This window comes from Aythya ferina (genome assembly GCF_964211825.1).
Source record: "Aythya ferina genome assembly, chromosome: 3".
Classification (NCBI taxonomy): domain Eukaryota; kingdom Metazoa; phylum Chordata; class Aves; order Anseriformes; family Anatidae; genus Aythya; species Aythya ferina.
Window position 1 is genome coordinate 84,395,133 of NC_140298.1, and position 21,123 is coordinate 84,416,255.

General features: G+C 41.2%; 1 protein-coding gene across 1 annotated transcript; it reads right to left on the reverse strand.

Annotated features, from left to right (window-relative positions):
* Positions 1-2,692: 2,692 nt before the first annotated feature.
* Positions 2,693-20,833, reverse strand: IFNGR1 (interferon gamma receptor 1). Its single transcript, XM_084514737.1, has 7 exons — positions 20,682-20,833; positions 12,726-12,840; positions 12,147-12,319; positions 10,960-11,114; positions 10,037-10,220; positions 8,842-8,957; positions 2,693-3,828 (listed from the first exon to the last, which is right to left on the reverse strand). Exons 1-7 carry the CDS (start codon positions 20,758-20,760, stop codon positions 3,334-3,336), a joined length of 1,317 nt encoding a protein of 438 aa, XP_084370863.1. The 5' UTR covers positions 20,761-20,833; the 3' UTR covers positions 2,693-3,333.
* Positions 20,834-21,123: the final 290 nt, after the last annotated feature.

Below are 21,123 nucleotides of genomic sequence, written 5' to 3' on the forward strand. Positions count from 1 at the left end.
GTGTTTTGGCTTCAGTAACTTGGAAGATCAAAGGTGCATTTTTTTTTTTTTTTTTAAAGACATGCTAAAACTATTAAGATGAATTAAGTGCAATAGTTCTATTTACTAATACTAAACTGTTTACATGGCACCATTTCAGAGCAATCACTTATTTCTAGACTTAGTTGAGAAAAACAGCCTTTTGCATGCAACCTTCATTTCCTGGAATCTTCACTAGTGAAGGACTGACTACACACAAACTTGCATGTCTGTTCTGAGCAAATGCAACGCTAACATACCTTCTTTTCACAGATGCCAGTAGATTTAAAAAGAGCGATTATTTCTGTTTAAAACTACGTTATTTATTTACATGGAGGAAAAAAAAAAAAAAAAGAGCATCTGATGCCTCCGTGTCAGCACAGAGCATTAGCACAGTACTTCGTTCTTAATAGTAGGGCTAACAACAAGAACTTACAATACCAGTGCAAAAGGGACAGCCAAAGAAGTTCTTAGAAATGCTGGGCCAAGGGTTTGTGATGCAGGTTGTTTTACAAAGGATATAATGTTCTGATGTCTCATATTCCATAACCTCCCAAATCACCTTTAGGAGAAAGGATGAGAAGAATGCTGAGCAGCCATGACAAGAGTAAAAAAATCACCTGAAGCAGCTTGAACTGATGCAACCTTCTACACGTGTCATACTGAATAGCTGGTATTTTATGTCAGTAAAAGGCATGAACGTTAAGCAATTTTGAACCTGCAAACCTTAGGCTTTTTGACACCCAGTGCCAAGGTGCTATTCCCAAATGCTTGGGAGCTTAAGCAAACTACTATTCCATCAGAAGAATATGAGCTTATTAATTTAAACACACTTAAGTGAAAATGCATAGGTAAATACTACCCAACAGCTTCAAAAAGACATGGCTCAATTACTCGGTACTACAGAAATGGGAAAGCAGTGCTGTAGCCAGTGAGGCATTTCTGTGTTCTCTGTTCCAAAAAGCCACCACACTACAGCTTGCTGGTAACTAGATTGTCTCCTACTAGAAATATTGTCACGCACTTACCCTGTTCTTAGGCTCTCTCTTATTACTACTGCCACCAGCAACAGCTGGAGGCAAGACTCGGAGCTTACTGACCCATGAACACATTCTTGTCTCACTGTGGCCTTACATTTTCAGTCACAGAGAGTAAATAAACAAATCTGGTGCTCTGTGCACCCTGTATTTCATAATTATAAAACCTGCCAGGTGTCCCCAAAAAAATAAAACATTGACTCTGCTCCCACTCCTTTCAGCGTTATACACACAGCACATAGAAGGGAGGTGGTCCAGGGAGGGTGATAATTCAGTGGCTTTTGTAACTATAGTTCCAAAATCTTCTCAAAAATAATAAAAAAATAATAAAGAACTTCATGATAGTAACAGTAACAGGCCAGTTGTGTACATATGTATGTTGTGTAGCACAAAATACCCGTACTCCTGTGCTTGATTTTCAGGTTAGAAAATAACAGTGCTTTTCCATTACAAATGCCAATGTGTAATGGGAATGTCTAACCACCACGCCAATTTTTTCCCACATGCACATGATAAATCTGCATTGTTTCTGACCTTAACCTCCCTATCCCTTCACTACACCCTAGCACCCTATGCAGCTCCTATTTATCAACAACCTCAAAATCTGAAAGAAATGGCACCATTTTCAAGCTCTGCACAGGACACAGCTGCTCATCTCCTTGGTGAAACAGACTGCAAAATGCACATTTCAGTGGTGAACCATACTATTAACTGAAAAGTCAGTTTTGTTGAAGATTTGACTGCAAGTTAATTCTGATTTTCAAAGCCTTCCTGTAGTACTCCAGTAGTTGTACTACTTGTATAGTAGTTGCTGTACAAACTTTATCTTAGGAATACTCATGCCACTGAGAAATTTCAGGATAAAGGCACAACACTGGTTTCCCTTTAAAATCACTTGCTGTAACAAGCAAACATTTCTGATATGCATATAAAAATCATCTTTTAGAACAAAGACAATTTTGTACTCACTAACTATCTTGTGTCTGTAAAAATATCCCTTTTTCCTGAATTAAGCACTATCATAAACATTTCTTACAAACAGAAAAAAGCACCACCAAATCTGGACTAAAGACAAAGTACCTGGATTGAAGGCATTAGACTTGCAAAGCTTTTAAATATAAAATTCTCATCCTTTGTTTTTCAAAACTATAATCTTACATGACAATATCCAGAGCCCTTTCAGATGACAGTGTTTTAGGAACTTCAAATTATCACATTACTTTTCTGTTGCCTCCCTCAAAAATACATCTGAAGACAATTTGGTACGGTTTCCGAGCTAGGTCATGACAATGAAAAATGGCAGTCATTTCCAACCATCTAGAAATTGTGACTGATTGGTAGAAGTCCTGTTGGTTTCTATGAGAAAACATTACATTGTTCTAAGAATTACAACAGAAATACTCTGAAGGAAAGCAGGCCGATTAATTTTGAATAACACTTCCTGAAGGGTCTGTGTAACTACTGCCGGTCACACACACCTTCCCCCTGCACCTCCGGAGGATCAGCCAGCACACTCATACAGGTGTTATCCGAAATGTGACAAGATTACACAGTGTACCTAGACAATCCATCAGGATGCAGCCATACAGAAGTAACAGTGTTTTAAAGAACAGCTATATGCATCACAGGACTTCTGCTTTGAAGTTTGTTTGTTTGTTTGTTTGTTTTTAAAAGAAGTTTAACATGTACTCACTGAAATACGCAAAGTAACAACCCTGGAAACACAGACCTCTAGTTGCAGAAAAGAACATAAATAGCTGGTTCTTGATGATGGAATCAAATTTCTAAGTGACATAGGAAAAAGTTACAAGTATATTCTTACTTAAAGAGTAGGATTTCTTTGAATACAAAGACATTCTTCAAAAATTTTCAGAGAAAACAATGACAAGGATAAAAATACTACCAATACCTCTCGTAAGTGATCCAGCAGCTGTTTTACACTCCTTCATAACATCTCTGCTCTTCACAGAGTACTGTTCCAATAACAGGGAACTATCTTGTTCAAACAGGAAATAGTAAGTTATGTCCTATACACAGGTATTTCTGAAAGTGAGAGGTTATTATGAAATTTCCTCCCCCCACCACCCGTTTTCATATTGTTCTTAGGTGCTATGCTCAGTCCCATTTCGGGACCCACTGTACTAAGCTGTACACTTGTCATTCTGTTTCCATCAGTGTACGTACAACCTGTAGATATTCATGATACAAGCCTGGCTCTCCATAATCTTCAGTAATGCTGTTCTTCATGAGCTTTGATTAAACATTTCATCTATCCTGGTTAGTCAGTAGACCTGTAAGCAATCACAGGTTGTTCTTCACCAACATCTATCAACATATCTAATGGCACGTGAGGCTTGTCATAGCCAGAAAATTTGGGACAGCTTCTTGGAATGACTGTTTGGTGTATTTCTGTGTCAGAAATCTCTGGACCCGAAGAGTTACTACTTGTATCTGTTTGGTTACTGTTAGAAATAAAGTAACTCTCTTTTACTTTACAATTCTGTTCATCATCAGAAGGGACCTCCACTGTAATCTTCTGCACAGAGGACTCTTCCACTTTGTCTGGTGTCTCTGGCGGAGGACAAGAAGATGCTTCTTCACTGAAATTCTCAGGACTGACAGCTTCTTCTTCCGGCTCTATATTCAGCAAGGTTTCTTTGCTATTCAAAGGCGACACTGACTGGACTGGCATGATGCTTACTACAGAGATGTATTTTCCCTCTGATTTTGATTCAAAAGTGTTATCCGTGTTCAGGTTTCTTATCACAGTGACCTTAAATGGAGGAAGAAAAAAAAAAAACAAAAAAAAACCACTTTTAGTTCTGCATAATTCACTAATTTATCTGCTTTAGCTTCTGTTGAAGCTTAGAGGTCAAAAAAAGGTACAAGTTCATAATACACATTTAATGTTTTTACAGCCAATTCCAGCAGAATTAGCAAAATGAGAATCGGGTAAGGTCATCAACCTTCATCTGACTCCACCTGTTTCATTCATACTTCCATCCAAGCTCTCAGAAATACCTTCTACATGAAAATACATTTGCAAGGATCAAACCTGTTTCATGAGTACAATCTCTGCCCACTATATTTTTAATCATCTGAAGTTTTAAGCTGAAATCTTTCTAGTTATTTCTTTTATGTCACTAAGCAGTCCCTCAGTGCTGCAATAAACTGTAACATTTTGCTTTGAAAACTCTAGCACAGGAAGACCATATTAAGTCATTCAATGGCCTGGCTCCAGCTTGTTTTGAAACATTAAGACATGCCTTCAGGATGTTTAGACTCTTCTGGTTTTGTTTTTTCTTTCTAAGGTATTTTAAAGAATATATATGAAAATCTAAGAAAGGTAAGATAGGTGTGTTAACACAACTAAGGTGAGATGGTCATCTTGGGAATTAAAGATTGCTACCAGGAAACTTTTTAAAAATTATTATTATTATTTAAAAAAAAAAGACATTTAAGGTGAATTGTAACACTAAGAATCTAGCTGCTCTTCAGCCATCATCCTCTCTGGACTTTCATTTTCTGTTGTGCAGAAATAGTCATAATACCACGCAGAGACTATTTGGGGTAATTCTGTATAAGTACGTATAAAAACCACCCATTCATAAGAAGTGGATGGTTAATATAGTTACAGAAACCAGAATGCAATGAAGAATGCATAGATAGTGAAAATGTTATGAACAGTTGGCATTCATGTTGTCCATTTCCAAAACGTATTTATACAGATATAAAGTATTAGTTACTTATGCCATACTTAAACTGATATTGAAGGGACTAGCATCTGTAGCTTTTCTGAGGGTAGCAAAAATCAGGCTCCAATAGTCACACAATATGTGACAAGAGAAGACAATCCATTATTTAAGCTGCCATACTTGCAGAACGTGAATTAAAATGAAATGCTACAGAAAATATGGCTAAAAGCTGCATTTCCAACTTCAGTCCTACCCCAATACCTGTACATGCTGTGCCACAGCAAAAATAAAAACCCTGAACCAAATGAGCTCTTATTTCTGTCCTTTTACAATTGTCACGTGCTTCTAAAACCATAGACCTAAAAGACACTAAGGGAAAGTCTCATACCTTATGAAGTTTCTGCATTTCACACTGCTGACTAGCAATGCTTAGAGAAAGACACAAGGATAAAATCAGTGCTTCTATGCAAGAAAGACATCCAAAGAATTCTATTCTCAAAAAGGAAACTAGTTTTCCTGTCCGTGGCACAAGGTGGTACAAGCAAGATGTTACAAGACACTCCTATTCCACGAAAGAAGAAAAAACCCTTGTGGGTTTCCTGGTAGCAAAGGTTCTTTAATAGTCGCTTAGTCATTATTTACAAGATAATATAGCAGTTCATGCATTCATTTCTATCTTCAAAGAACATAATCTATAAGCCTTACTAGACTAACTGTAATAACACTTACAGGATCTCTAATAACAAGTGCAATCAAGATATGGGTTACTATTTTAAAACAAGTGTTACCATAAGTAAGTTATTATTTTTCCTTTAACTGTTACTGATAATGTATACAATGTTATCATCACTCTTTCTTTGTCACAAGCACTAATGAAGTAGCCTCTTCCTTCTAAGACGGTAATTGTTTGTGGTAAATATCATTCAATGACATTTGCAGGGACGTGCAATTACAATTCCTTTAAATGAAAAATTGCATAATCAGAATGACCAAAAAAATCCAGAGTCACAGAGCAAATTCCTAAGTCTTTTGTGCATGTTTGTAAGTGCTCTGGAAATTCAGTGAAAGACAACAACATTGTCACCCCTGTCGGGCTCAGAAAAAGCATCAACAGCAGAAAAGTTGACTTCAGTGTAAGCTAAAAATGCAAGTTGATGCTTTTCAGTGAGGTTTTGTCTTATTGAGCAAGTGTATTTTCTACCTACTAAAACACCGTCCACCATTTAAAGACGAGAGGCATGAATAGAAGACAGCAAAGTTTAAGTAGATGGAGATGCCCACAACTTAGCAGTAAGTTATGGACTGTCTCCTTTTAAAGTGGATAAACCTGTATCATGAATCTTAGACCAAAAATCTGGTACCACACACAGGAGAAACTGAAATGACTCAAGATGATGGGTGGAAGGAAACAGCCTCTTGAAATACTTTTTGTGAGATAACTGAAAGAAAACAAATGTCTATCTCATTTCCTTCGATGTATACTCCTGGTAGGGTCTTGCCACGAATAGGGGTGTCTCAAACGTTTGGCCTAACACCTTCTCTAATGACGGTAACCATTAAATGTCCATACTGAAAGAGACTGTGGAAGTAAGACTTGAATATGACTGCAACTGCTCTCCTTGGAGGTCCTAAACAGCACGAAGATGACATTAAAAATTTTCCTGCAATCTAAATGGAAATTAATTTTTTAATTTGTCTGACTCTCAGCTAGGCTTGATGATTGCTATTTCTTATTTTTCTTTCAGAATTTCAACTTTCTGGAAGTGACTCAGATATCTTATAGGATCTACTTGAAGCCATCAGGAAGCAGATCAGTGTAAGGCAACAGTATTAAGGTGGGGCATCTTGCCTAGTCTTCTGATGTATGGAAAAACTCTTGAGATGTTTCAGACAAGCTCAGGTACAGCACAAAAGGTCCGTGATAGGGTCTCAGATCTCAGATGCCTGCGCAGATAACTCTTTGGGTAATTAAACTTATTATTCATACAAATTATTGTTTGCATTAATGTAATCATTCAAAAAATAATTTTAATTATATAAAATGAATCACAGGTTATTAATTATTCATTTTACATTCCTGTATTATTCATACCAGCTGTATTAAAACCATCTACTTGAGCTCTGCAATTTATACTGTCACCAGGGACTTCAACAGAAATGGACAGAAGGTAACAATCTTCACAAATAGGTATATTTTATTCTGTTCCTTGGCAGGAACAATGTGGAATGTGAAGCAGACTGTGGTATGCTGGGACCTATGAATCACCAGAAAACATACAGCCCAGTAAATTGAGAATATGGACACATGTGAAGTTTCCACAAGAAAGCTAACGTGTGGACTTAGACCACACAGCAGTAGGCTCACAGGAGTTAAGTGGCACATGCTCTACTTGTGATTTTCTTTCTTCTGATCCCTTAGATGTGGTGTACCACAGTGGTTTTGGGAAGCCTGAAGAGCAATATGCTCAACGCATAGCACAGTCATCTAGATGCAGAGACTTTTGCTAAAGCAAATGGTCTTCAAAAAAATTATGCTGTGCATGTAGGACAATGGTATATATTCAGACAGTTACATACGGGTGTGAAGATGAAAAAAAAATTCCAGCATCTCACTGTTTTCTAAAGGTCTGCCTGATGTCAGAGTCTAGCTGCAGAGTCCCTCAGACAGATTTATCTCATCTGACTTTCTACTAAGTCTAAATGTGGATGGCTCTCTCTGAGCTGGTCCCATGGCTCCTGTCAAAGTCCATGAAGAGAAACAGGCACTTCATGGAATACTTTGTCTGACCAGACTTACCTATTATTGTAGAATGAGATGCCTGAGCTGCAGAAATTGATGGACTAGATTGCTGCTTACTATAAAGGGACCCAGCATCACTGGCTTGGACATCTTTACTCAGTCAGAGCAATCTCACCTCCTAATATTCCACTCCAAAGAAATCAGGCTCCAGGGGGATGTTAGGTGTTGAGCTACCCTGCACTAAGGAATCTCTTTAAGGGTCTTAAGTTGAAGAACACAGAACTGAAGATCCCTGCCTCTTCTCTCCAGAAGTCTTATGAGACTTCCTGTATCTGCCAAGAAGATACCCTCTTGATACGATGACCATTTAAAAATTACTACCACCTCACATGGCAGCTCTTGAAGATTTTTTTCAGCTACTGATGTTTATTCAGCTGTTGTGACTAACAAGATACCAGAAGGACAGTATAACAGTACTTGTCAGGGAAGAGTGGAATACCTGACATGGATGCCTGGAGGCTTCTACCGTTCTTAAAGTAGCATCCACTCCATTTTCTACATACATCTGCAGGAAGCTTTTAAGGAAGATCTGACTGTTTTCTCTGTGATTGCTCAATATAAGAGCAGATTTCCCCTAGCAGTTTTTCTTCACTCTTCCTACAGTGCTATTACATTGTTGTTTTTTTTTTTTTCCCTCCTCACTCTGCACCTCACTAAGAACACTGTAACACTTACCAGTATCATAGTATTACCAAATAACGAAGGAATCTCATGCATGTCCAATGATAGGACAAGAGACAAGAGACAATGGGCACAAAAACAAGCAAGAAATCCTACCTGAATGCAAGAAAACACTCTTTAAAAAAAATTGTAAGGTCGGTTAAACACTAGAACAGGTTGCACAGACAGGCTGTGGAGCCTGCTTCCTTGGAGATGTTCAAAGCTCAACTGGACAGAATCCAGGGCAACCTGCTCTAGTTAACCCTGCTTAAGCAAAGAAGTTAGACAAGACAATCTCAAGAAGTCTGTTCTAACCTCAGTAATTTTGTTTCTCTGCTACTAGAATGAATACAAACCTATGTACACACACTATGGGATTTTTGGAAACTACATTCTCAGAATAGACTAAGTAACATTACTTCAGTTAAACAGAGACCAAAGTCTAATCCTACAACATGTACAGGGCATCTGACTACAGAGGCTATCATAATCTACAAACTGGTACAAATGCTATTTTTTTTAATGAAATTATGGTAAAAACAACCAGAAGGTCCATAAAGATGTTACAGGTATAAAAAAGTTACCGAGTTGGATATTAAAAATCTGATATAGATAACAAGTCTGAACTTACCAAGGATTTGGGCAGCTTTATGTTCTTCTCCCTTAGCTTCTTGAAGCCACAAAATAATGTGAAAATTACGCCCATGATCACCACAGCCACACACACAATGACCATTTTTTCTGTACCTAGGAAGTTATAGCAAATTCTGTTAAGAAGTTTGGAAAATAAACCACTGCTGTGCTGTACCATTTAGAAAAAATGTAGAAACTGCTATAGCTCAGGATGCAGTATGCAAATTTATCAATTTAACACATTTTTTCACTGAAGAGAACTTAATTTTTAAAGCAGTATATGAAGTACATAAAAATTACAACATAAGATTTTCAATTCATATAACAGTCGTGTTTTTATAGAGGTAAAGAATTTTTATAATTTATTTTTTGTTCCTTAGAGATGATGTATGGGTATGAATTTTTTTTAAAAAACACACTTTCTGTGTGAGAGCATATTAATCGACGTAAGAATTACTGTGCATCTCTGCACAATAAAATCAAAATGTGAAATCCGAAACAGAACTTTTATCTAATATTTATAGAGGACTCCATTAGTCCAATTTGCCTTTAAGCCTTCCCCCTCAACCGCACTGCTCCTCCTGTGCATAAAAGAAAGAACACAACTGCTTCTATCAATTTTATCTCTTTTCCCTAGTGAAGTTTTGGGCCATAATGAAGTAACATTATAATGGTTGTAACAGACTACCAGAGATACAAAGATGGGCTACCAACTAGCTACCATTGTTCCCTTTAATTAAGAAGATGCAGATTTATTACAACTTTATTACAAGTTACTTCAAGTTCCAGAATAACTGAATGCATTTTCTACTGTGATGTGACTCAAAAAGCCACTTATTAGAAGACAGGTATAGTGCTTCCAAAAGCCATATAACCCAATAAGCAATCAATTTGTCAGTTGTTAATTATACCAATGATCAGGTATAATAAAACCAGTTTTGTAATACCAGTGAAGCAGGAAAAAGCACCCAGAAAACTCAGGGTTACTTGCAAATAACACATGATTTTTAAAAGTCTTTGGAACAGGGAAAGTGCATTTGGAAAAGAATGACCATGCTTTTTCTTTTTTCGTATTCTCTCATGGATATCCTAGTGATGTCATGACTGTATTGGAGCTCAAATACTTTGCTGTAACATAGTTAGACTCTAGTTAGACTCATTAAGTTGCTAGTAAAATTTTAGCGTTCTCTTACTTGTAGTTTGCTCAAGAGGAACCTGAATGCAGCTTTCTTCGGACGGGGCACCAACTATCAGATTTTCAAACAAAATTCCCTTTGCCGAAACACAGTAAGTAGAACCATTAGGAGTAACTGGGATGTCTAGGCTGCATTTATTTGTAAACTGTAGACAGTCATCTGCAAAAACCTCATTTTTATGCTAAAAAAAAAAAAAAGACAGACAGACATACATGTAATATTTATATCATTTGACTAAATACATGATAGATGTTACAGTACCTTTCAACACTTCTTAAATGTTGCAACACTATTTGGTGTGGCTCCTATATCTACATGCCTTGCAAAAGCTGTGAACTCCAACTATCAATTTTTGAGCTACCTTATGCTTGTTTATTTAATAAGACCACAGTGCTTTCATCTAAACTTTTCAGATGCAGATAAAACACACTCTGTTCATATTCCATACTTTCATTCCTAGTTCACCTGTACCTAGATGCATATAAAGGTTAACTGTAAATAACCGTATGTACTATCATTTTCCTAAAGTTCACCCTCTGTGATTGCTACATAAAGTGGTATCAATATCTTTAATATTCTGAAATGAAAGGTCTATCTAGGTATGTGAAAGGAGTATAGTTATCCATGTTTTAGCAGGTATGCAGAAATAACAGCATGTGATCCAGTAATCCTCTCTTTCATGTACAGCTAATGCAATTATCTGATTCTTGTTGGAAAAAGTGCATTTGGAGAAACTTTCAGACCTTCAAGTCCTCTTACTGTAACCCAGGTTTTAGGGTTTCAGCACTCCTATGTTACATTTGACTGCCCTTTTTTTTTTTTTTTTTAAATATCTGTGGGCTCTGTGCGTCAGAGGAAAGAATCCCTTGTTATGTAATTAAAACAAATAAGTGTTTTTAAGTTTTTATTTTGAAACATACCTGAGTTTCATTATCCCAGAAAGTCACCTGGTACGTGAAATCTAAATTGTCTGTGATCCAAGGCTGAAACTCCATAGGAAATACAGGATGGTAAATATTAACTACGATTTTATCAGCGTGCCTTGAGAGATCCAGTTTTGGAGGTCCTATTTTTCCTGCAACACATTTTTCCTTTACTATTAGTCCAAAGTTTTTAACACAGTATTGAGATAAAGAAATCTAACAAAACAGGCTACTTGTAGTTAACTTTCCAAAATTCATTAGATTCAAGAAGACTGATATGTTCACTTTAATGTTGTTAACATTATATATCTGCAACACTGGGAAATAATGGATGCATTTCGATACATAAGCGAACCTGCTTCTAAAATGGAAATAATGGAGATTACTGTTAAGCAGTCAAACTTTCCTATGCATATAGGACCATAAAGAAATCACTGATAACAGAAAATCTAACAAAGCAATTATGCCATGTGAATGAGAACAAAACGAAGTACTGCTGACTATATGCCACCATGAATTATGCTGAGCTAAAAACAATACTGTGCTGAAACAAAGGCTATTTGAAAACATAAACAAATCTTATCTTTAAGAATAATAGTTCTGATTTCTGGTGGCAATCGCCTATGCAAATTTTTAGTATCTAATAATCTAACTCTAACTTAGCCTTGTCCAACAGGAAGGTGATTTTATCTCTCTTCTCCATCCATGGCTGCCAGTTTACTGCCAACATTCAAACTCAGCATTATTAACATGACTTCTATCCCTCTGTCAAACGCTTGAAACCCAACACTGATTTTAAGTCATGAGAGCACTGAGTAAGGGAATGGAGTAGAGAAAAAGGAAAGCATAGTGGGGAAACAAGGAGACACTCTCCATTTCTCCATCTCCAGCAGTGCATAAATCCAGTTCTACCAGAAGCACAGCCCGGGTCAGAGAGAATCTCATGGGCAATGTCTCACTCAAGTCCAATACCACAGCGACAGGGCAAACAAGTCCCTAGAGAGACAGAACTGTGGAAGTTCCTACTGAGCAACCATCATGCTTTGCTTTGTCCTGGACTCCCAACTTTATGAGACAGAATAATACAGCAACAAGGATACTCTGATCATTAAAAGAAACAAATAAAAAAAAAAAACAAAAACATATTCTGGGAAAGGAATTACAAGATCTATGATAGAACTTACCATGCTTTTGCAAAATAAACTCATTTGTTTCAACATACTCAGACTGTTCTGATCCAACAACAGCTTTAACTCGAAACCAGTAAGGAGAAAAAGTTTCCTTTACTTCCCGTGAGAGATCACAAGAATTAGTTGAGATGTTCACACAAGTTGAAACAGTCATATAGGTACCTGGGCTGTAAAACAGAACAAGCAATAGCTGTTATTTCAAAAGAAAAATACTGTACAATACACTGCCTGTGATAAAACAACACTGCAAGTGACAGAGCACCGGCACAGGTTGCCCAGAGAGGCTGTGGAGGCTCCTTCCTGGGAGATCTCCAGAAGCTGCCTGGACGTGGTCCTGGGCACCCTGCTCTGGGTGTCACTGACTGAGCAACAGGCCGGACCAGATGGCCTCCAGAGGGCCCTGCCAGCCTCAACCATTCTGTTTTTTTGGCGAATTTTATCTTAATTTACACTTTGGCAACCTTTACGGGACGTCAGCACATAAAAAACCCCAAACTTATCACCATGGACTGATTGTTTTTGTGCTTCTAGAGAATATGAGGTACCTGAAATGACAAAAAAGTATGAACTTACATGTAAGGTTTCATTTCCACAACAAAATAAGGCGTTTCAGACATAGGCTCGTACTGCCAACTCAAGACGGTTTTGAAATTTTGGGATGTTACCACAAGGTCTGTTGGTGAAGGTACTGGAAGAAGCAGAACAATTGCACTTAGTCAAATACGAGAATAGTCAAATATATTTCTAAATACTTTGGAAAAGGCAACGTGCAAGATATGACTGGAAAAATTAGACACAAAAACTGCAAGTTGTTCACCCCTAGTGGACCCAGTTTGCCATGAGTACAAACACACTTGAGCTCTGCATGCTGATTTACTATTATTTTCTCCTACAGAGAAAGTTTTCTTTCTACTTGCAACCCTGAACCTCAAATAACCCATGTCCATTGGAAACAAGTCTGTCAGACAGCCCTTATCAGGTCCATCAGGATGACTACATCCCTATGTCCATATTATACAGGTAAACCGGCAGGGCCGATAGCTTACTGAAATTAGAGATTAACCCCAAAACCTGCAGATTTATCTGGCTCTTCAGAACTGACCCTGAAAGAGGAGATGGGGAAGTGTGTCACCAAAGCTGCTGAATCCAGACTGTGTGCCCCCTAATGCCTCCTGTCTCCTAACGTCTCAGCCTAGCCAAAAGACAACAGGCCTGCCAGGGAAAGCTTGGATTCAACGTCAATTTCTGATGATGACATTTTTACATTCCCAGCAGTACTTCTGGAAGGCTGTGATAATAAAAAACTACCAGTTGCAAGGAATTTTAGCGCTGAAACTACTGTGTAGGCCCATACTCATGAGACTACCTGAAGTACGTTTTATTAACAGCACCAGAGGTGAGGAAGCGACACACAAATAAAAAGTAGCATCAACAGCTTCCTCACACAGCAAACTTCTGAGCACCAACAGCAGCAGAGATACTGGGGGAGCCGCTGCACAGGAATGAAAATGACTTAATGCTTTAACTACTTAGGGCTGTCACAGGGCATTCAGAAGGGCAAAAATGAGGGTCACAACCATTTTAATTGCCGCTTCTTAGCTTCTCAATGTCTGATTTGGCATCGCTAATATTCTGCCAAGATAGCATTTGTGAAACATTGAAAGGTAACTTGTGTTTGACCTGCTCCAGGCTGCTGCTTGTTCACAACACAAATGCTCCTACTTCGCTTCGTGATATGCTGAGGGAAAGTAAACAGTTTTCATGTCTTGAAAACAAGACCACAAAGATAACACCTTACAGAAAGCAATATCCAGAGGCTGAGATACACCATTAACCTCGAAGATCTGATGATACACATAATATGCCTCACTCCACAAGTGGTGCTGTGGTTTAGTTATTTCACAGAATCACACATTTGATAGTATGTACGGGAGTGGTATTTCAGTTATTGGAATAAAGGAACCTAATCATCAAATTCTCAACCACAAGAAAAAAAAAGGTGACAAGCTGGCAAAAGAGGTGTCAAAGCACACAGACGTCACACTGTGCCTTAAAAAATAAACACTTGCATAGAAATAATCATGTGATTCCTGCATTTTTATTTTATTTCACATACAGGTATTACCTTCAGTTAATGAACGATCGTGTTTTCTTTAATTGAAATCAGTTTGCATCTCCATGTCTTAGTTATTCAAAAATGGTTCTTAAATAAGGTTTATTATGCCAGCTAAGCGTTTCTCTGGTGCTTATTACCACATTATGCAAGGAAATGCATTTAGATCTACTTCAGTATTTTCCCAACAGCTCCATAGGAGACGTGAGCATGCTCCAGCTGTGAGACTACAAAGGAGCTTGAAGAAAACAAACCTTCCTCATGGAAAGCCAACTTTCTTCACAAGTCACACCCCGTTCCCAGCCACTAGGGAGGTCACCACCCCGTAACACAATGACCACAGGTTGGCCACGATCACGTATAGGAACAAGAGTTTACACAGACCATCAGCTCATCCTTTTCATCAGTACTGTTAACAACTTTGTCTCCAGTGGTAAGCTAGTCAAGCAGCATGTCCCTCTCTTACCTTTCACGCCATATCCTTAAGACCTTAAGGATACTCTTCAGTATGAGCTGAGAAGCTAAAATTTTTAACTCTACTTATGAACAAAAGCCAGTAGAGAAAGAGGTTTATAGCACACTTTCTCTCACCTCATTAACCTCTCCATGTTTCACAAGCCAAGAATTACCTATTTTACCCATTAAAGTAATTTTTCTACCAGATGACACCTTTCACTCCTTTTCCCTTACTCTCCACTGGCACTGACCATCTTGTCTCTCAGGCTGTCTAATGCACATGTAGTACATTCAATGGAAATTGTTCCCAACTTGCATTTACCTATGAGATTTGCTGACTCCACTTGAAAGCCGAAGAAGGCCTGGGTGCTCACCTCCTTTTCCTAACTACACTAATTATTTCCATGGAAGACGCTACCTCTACCTGGGAAGGCTGCCTAATCAGTTTGAGTCACCAAGTACTTTACTCATCAGCTCATTTAGCAGCACACAGAGGCTGAGCTAAAGTCACAGCAGCTTAAAGACAGAGAAGTGAGTGCTCAGCACTACAACAGTTTAGACCACGGGACTTCAAAATGGGCGTGGAAATAGAAAATATAGTCTACTTCTACTTCCTAAGGGATTCTAGTCCCTTTATTCAGGCTTATTAGCTCCCTTTTTTTCTCCTTTTTTTAAAAAAAAAAAAAAAAGAAAAAAAAAAAGCATCTTAATTTGTCTAGCTGACAGCCCCTTTATTCAGGCTGTCTATAGGACTTCTAATGATCCGACAAGTTCTAGTTTGCTCCCAGTTCAAGTGTGGTGATGTCTACCCGCAGTGAGCCCTGCTCACCTCGTCCTGTAAGACAGCACCACAGGCCAACAGAAAGGAAACAGATTTTGCACAGAATTTGAATTAGGTACATGCATTATGAACAACATCTGAGGAACTTTAGCAGCCCTCTGTTCATAGAATGAAGGAATAAAAGAAGGTAGGCCAGTAATATCAGGGTTTTTTTTGTTTGTTTTGTTTTTTTAACATCACTAAAAGAAAGTAAGCATGCTTGGATTTTGAGGATAAAGAACCAGAATGTCAGAAAGTAAAGTTTGGAGTGAGGAGGGCTAAGAGCCAAGTACAAGCATCATCACAGAGCGTAGTTGATTTATGTGGCAAGATTTTGGTAGCAGGGGGCTGCAGGAGTGCCCTCTGTGAGAGGAATCCAGCAGCTGCCCCACGTTAGATAAGGGCCAGTTTCAGACGGCTCCAAATGGACCTGGCTGCTGCCCATAGCTGAGCTAATAAGAGATGTTGTTTGTGCCTCTGTGAGAGGATATTTAAGAAAGGGGGGGCGGGGGGATAATGCTTCACAACAGCAGCTGGGAGGGTGAGGAGTGCGAAGCAGCCCTGCAGCCCCCCAGGTGAGTGCAGCAGGAGGGCAGGAGGTGCTCCAGGCAGGCAGCAGCAGTTCCCCTGTGGTCTGTGGAGAGGCCCCTGGTGGAGCAGGCTGTCCCCCTGCAGCCCATGGGTCCCACATGGAGCAGATCTCCACGCTGCAGCCCCCCCCATGGGTGGAGGAGCCCCCGGTGGAGCAGGTGGATGTGGCCTGGAGGAGGCTGCAGCCCATGGAGAGCCCCTGCAGGAGCAGGGGTCTGGGGGGAGCTGCAGCCCGTGGAGAGGAGCCCATGCAGGAGCAGGGGTCTGGGGGGAGCTGCCACCCACCCGTGGGGGCCCTGTGCTGGAGCAGTTTGCTCCTGGGAAATGGATGGACCCCATGGGACGGAGCTGTGTGGGAGCTGTTCTTGAAGAGCTGCTGCCTGTGGGCAGCCCCCCAGGCTCAGCTGGGGAAAGATGGCATCCAAGGGAGGGACCCCACGGGGAGCAGGGGCAGGGAGAGACCATGAGGGAGCAGTGGGGATGAAACCTCAGGGACTGACTGCAGCCCCCATTGCCTGTTCCCCTGCGCCACTCGGGGGGAGGAGATGTAGAATAGGGAGGTTGGGAGGGAAGGCGTTTTAGCTTGTTTTTAGTTTCTCACTTCTCTAGCCTGTTAGTAATGGGCAATACATTTAATTAGTCTCCCTATGCTGAGTCTGTTTTGCCCATGACAGTAATTGTTGAACCATCTCCCTGTCCTCATCTCAGCCCTCGAGCCCTTTCCATCATATTTTCCCCCTTTTCCCTTTGAGGAGGGGGAGTGAGAGAGTGGTTGTGGTGGAGCTCAGCTGCCCACCTGAGTAAAACCACCACGTGGGGCAATCAAGAAGCCGAGCACCTAACAGAAGGAACAGAAGTAGGAATGCAACCATGTAGCTGATCTTGGCAAACTCACACTAGGATCAGTTTATAACCAACACGCACAACTCAAAAAGAAATGTGGATATTTGTTCATATGCAAACAGTACAAACTAACTAACGCTCCCACATCAGTGACAAAGACCTCCACAGATACGACAGACACTGTTGTGTGTTTACATATATGCATATATACACACATGCACAACATATTACACACATACACCGCACGTGTTGGGAAGATATTTGATTATTATCTTCACTGAAGTATTAGCATTTTGGAGACATTCGTGTCTTCAGCTAACCCGCACAGCGGACAGGAAGGAAATACATGTAGGAGGGGATTAAAAGCCAAATGCCACTGAAAGATTTTTGCTTTTGAAAATCTGAGCAGGTTAAAATACGTAAACTGAGAAAGGTTTCTGTGCCTGCCTGAAACTAATCTGTCTTGTTCACTACATAAATGCTCCTGAACAATACTACCTACGGAAAGTACTTGTGAAGTAATGTTTATAGCAGCCACATATTCAGTCAAATCTATTTTAAAGTACATACAGAAGGTCTTAGTATTTGATAAGTGTAGATGTCCCACCTATTCACTGAGCCTCAGTGATGCATTATCCAAGAGTGAAAAAAGATGAACCTGAGAAGGGGACATTTCAGAGATGTAAAAATGAGACAGACAGCCTCCATACTGATGTTTCTTTCTTGCCCAACACCAAAGATCCTTCTTCCCTCCTAGCAGATGCCATGAGGCATTACCATACACACAGAGGCTTCCTTACTACTGCTCACAAAAGCAGAGTTTGACTGAAAGCCTCGCAATACATGTGACTGACCAGGTGCCAGTGAGCCCACAATGCAGACTCCACAGCACAGCCACCTGAAACAACGCTGACAAAGATCCAGACAGCTCTCTGAAGCCGCACACGCTGAATAAACTTCACTCAGGTACTGAAATACAAATTGACAGCTCGAATCGAAAGCTTAATGAGAAACTGTTAGAAATCCTGTGAAGACGCAGTGTTTGAAACTGCTCCTTTTTTGGATTTTCATGAAAAATAAATAAGTCCTTATAAACCTCAGGAGAGGCATCACAGGAAAACCGTTTTAAGCCGTTTCTGTAAGATACGAGACACAACAGTTCTCATTTTGCTGTGGATTCCTGCCAAGTGGTTATCTCACCATTTAGCCTGTTAAAAGACAGCCAGACACAGCACTACAAAACCGTTACCCTGTGCTACTGGCAAGAAAAACAGCATGCCTTCCCCAGGCCAGCCCTGCGCTCCATCTGAGCTCATACACCCCCTTTACGTGCACCCAGGAAGGACAGAGGCTTTGGTGCCTTCACGAATGTAGAAGCCATGATTCTCCTCAGCTGTCACCACCACCAAAGGGGAAAAGACAGAGGTAAAAAGATCAGAAAAATCTTCACTACCACCGGGCTGCAAGGTGCTGGAGAACCCTGCTCCTGCTGCCTGCTTGGCTGCCTTCTGGGTCGCATCCGTGGGAGGTCTGCAGGCACTCGCCTTCACCTGCTTTGTTGTCCCTCCAAGAAGAAATCCTGGGCGTACACTTCTCCTGTAATGCCACTCCTATCCCTGGTGGCACTTCCTTAACAGAGTCATTAAAAGTGAGCTTGAGTTAGCACATGCAACAGCAATTCGGTGCAGGAGGTTCCACTGCAAGTTCTCCAAAGATCTTCAATTCCTTTCTAGGAACCACCATTCAATTTACAAACAAAGAGAGGACAAAAACTAAGGGTGAAATTTAAAGCTGTTATGCTTTTAAAAATACGAGTGAAATAAATATTCTTGGTTGTGTGACATCAAACGCTAGGGGCAGTATTTAGTGCCTTTGAGAACAGCTACTATTTACAAGTTTTATTTCCTCATGGAGCTTGCTCTAAAAGTTTTTGTTTATGATAAAATATCTCAGCCAGGTAGTATTCTGTATGAATTTTTTACCCTTTTATAATAGCTGAGACGTCATGGTACAGCACTCTCTATTATCAAAATTTTGTCTACAGCTGGACAGAAGAACTGCTATGACTGCCGGTAATCAGAATCAAAACAACAAACCCAAAAGACCAAGATCACCACAACACAACTGGAAGCCAGCCACAAAAAGGAAGTACACACACCTCCTTGGAAATTTGGCTTTCAATCAGCAAGAAGCACCTCAAACTGCTATTGCAGTCTCCAAATCTGCTTCCACTACAACTGCAACCTTGACCAGAGGCCTCCCTTTCTGGATACTTACACCCCAACAGCTCCCACCAGTGAATGCCCAGCTCCAAGGTGAGTCACAGGCATATCTATGCAGACGAGCTAAGTGCCCAGCTGCAGAAAACACAGCGAGCCTTCAGCTATTTGGACGACTGCTGCCTGGGAGATGATGACCGGCTGAAGGGCATTTCCTCATTGCACACTCAGCCCGAGCCTCTTTATACTATCAAAACACTAAAAGTCCTATTAAGACTTCAGAAAATAAGCACTCTATCATAACAAAGGAAAGCATCATAAATGCATTTCAGAATTCCCCGTTTCCTACTCTCATCTTTCCACTGTAAGCCAACACATCTGCTTGCATCTACATAATAATGAAATAAAGTTACCGTCATGGTCTGTCTTCACAGGCATAACCAGCTTTTTCATTCATCTAATACACAGCAGTATCTGTTAGAACTCCCTCCATCACATTTTTTTGTCTAAAAAAATTAAGTTTTTGCTTAAAGGATGAAGCCTCTGAAGGGTATGTTTATAGAGGCTGTGGCCAACCTGCACACTGGTCACCAGGAAAAACTCTACTTGTGTTTTCAGGACACAACTCAAAAGTGTGTGCTGCGGATTTCTGCTGAGGCTTTGCTGCACTCATGCACAGAAAAATGAGCATTTTATTTCCAGGTAGCTTGATATTATCTCATCTACCCCACAGCACTTTTCCAGAGCCTCCCAGTGAGGCAATTATTGTGCTGGATTAGCCTGGATTGTGGCAGCTTCAACTCACAGTCGTGATTTACTGTACTGTGCTTTTTAACCTCAAAATCGCTTGCCACAATGTCAAAACATCATGTTTCATTGGCAATAAAAGCATATCCTCAGAAGACGTGAAGTCAGATCCCCAAGGCCAGCATTCACCTTGAAACCTTGAGGGAAAGGCGTTGTGGGCAAGGTCCTGTTGGCAAGGTGAATGAGCTGGCTGCGAACTGCCCCGTCACGCCAGCCGTCCCTGCCCCAAGCTGGGGGCAGGTAAAAAACCCCAGCAACCTTCCCAAGCCCTGCGAGGTGCGGGCTCGGGCCGTGCAGCCGTGCAGGGAGCTGAGCGATGCGCAGCCCCACACCACCCGCTGACAGCACCCGCAGCGCGTGGGGATGCGATCCACCAGCACTGATTTCTGCCATCAGCCTTTAGGCATACAGCTCCCAGCTCTACGGCACATAGCTCCCCACGCCCCTCACCCCCTATACCTCCATCCCCCGCTTTCCCTGCTCTTTTTTTTTTGCTCTGCCCACTCCCCCCTCCACCCCCGCAGCTCGCAGCTCGCCGCACCCCGCGGGCAGCGCCAGCCCCGAGGGCGCCGCTTCCCCCCCGCACCCCGCCGCGGCCGCCTCCATTTTCTCGCTGCCCCCCCTCCCCCCTTTCCCCTTTCCCCCCTGCGCCCCGCTGCTGCCCGGTCCCGGCTCGTTACCTGCGGGCGGCTGCTCCCCGCTGCCCGCCGCGCTCCGCCCGGCCGCCAGCAGCGGCAGCAGCGCCAGCAGCAGCCGCATGGCGCCGGGCACGGCCCCGGGGCTGCTCCGCTCCCCCAGCCAGGCGCCTGCGCCCTGGCCTGCAGCGGGCAGGGCCCGGCCGGGAAGCGGCGGGCGGGCGCTGACGAGGCGGGGGCGGCCGGGCGGCGGCCTCGGGGCTTTTTTTTTTTTTTTTTTTTGAAATTTTGCTGTTAAGTGCTGATACAGGCTCGGATCTGGCAGCTCGCACCGCTGGAAGGGCGCCCTCCTCTTCGGGGCTTGCTGGGACTTCTGCTATGTCCCGATTTCGCTTAAAAATAAATAAATAAACAAACAAATAAATAAATAAAAAGGAAGAAGAAAATTCGAACGCAAATGACCTTTTCTAGCCTGCCTTCTGCTTCT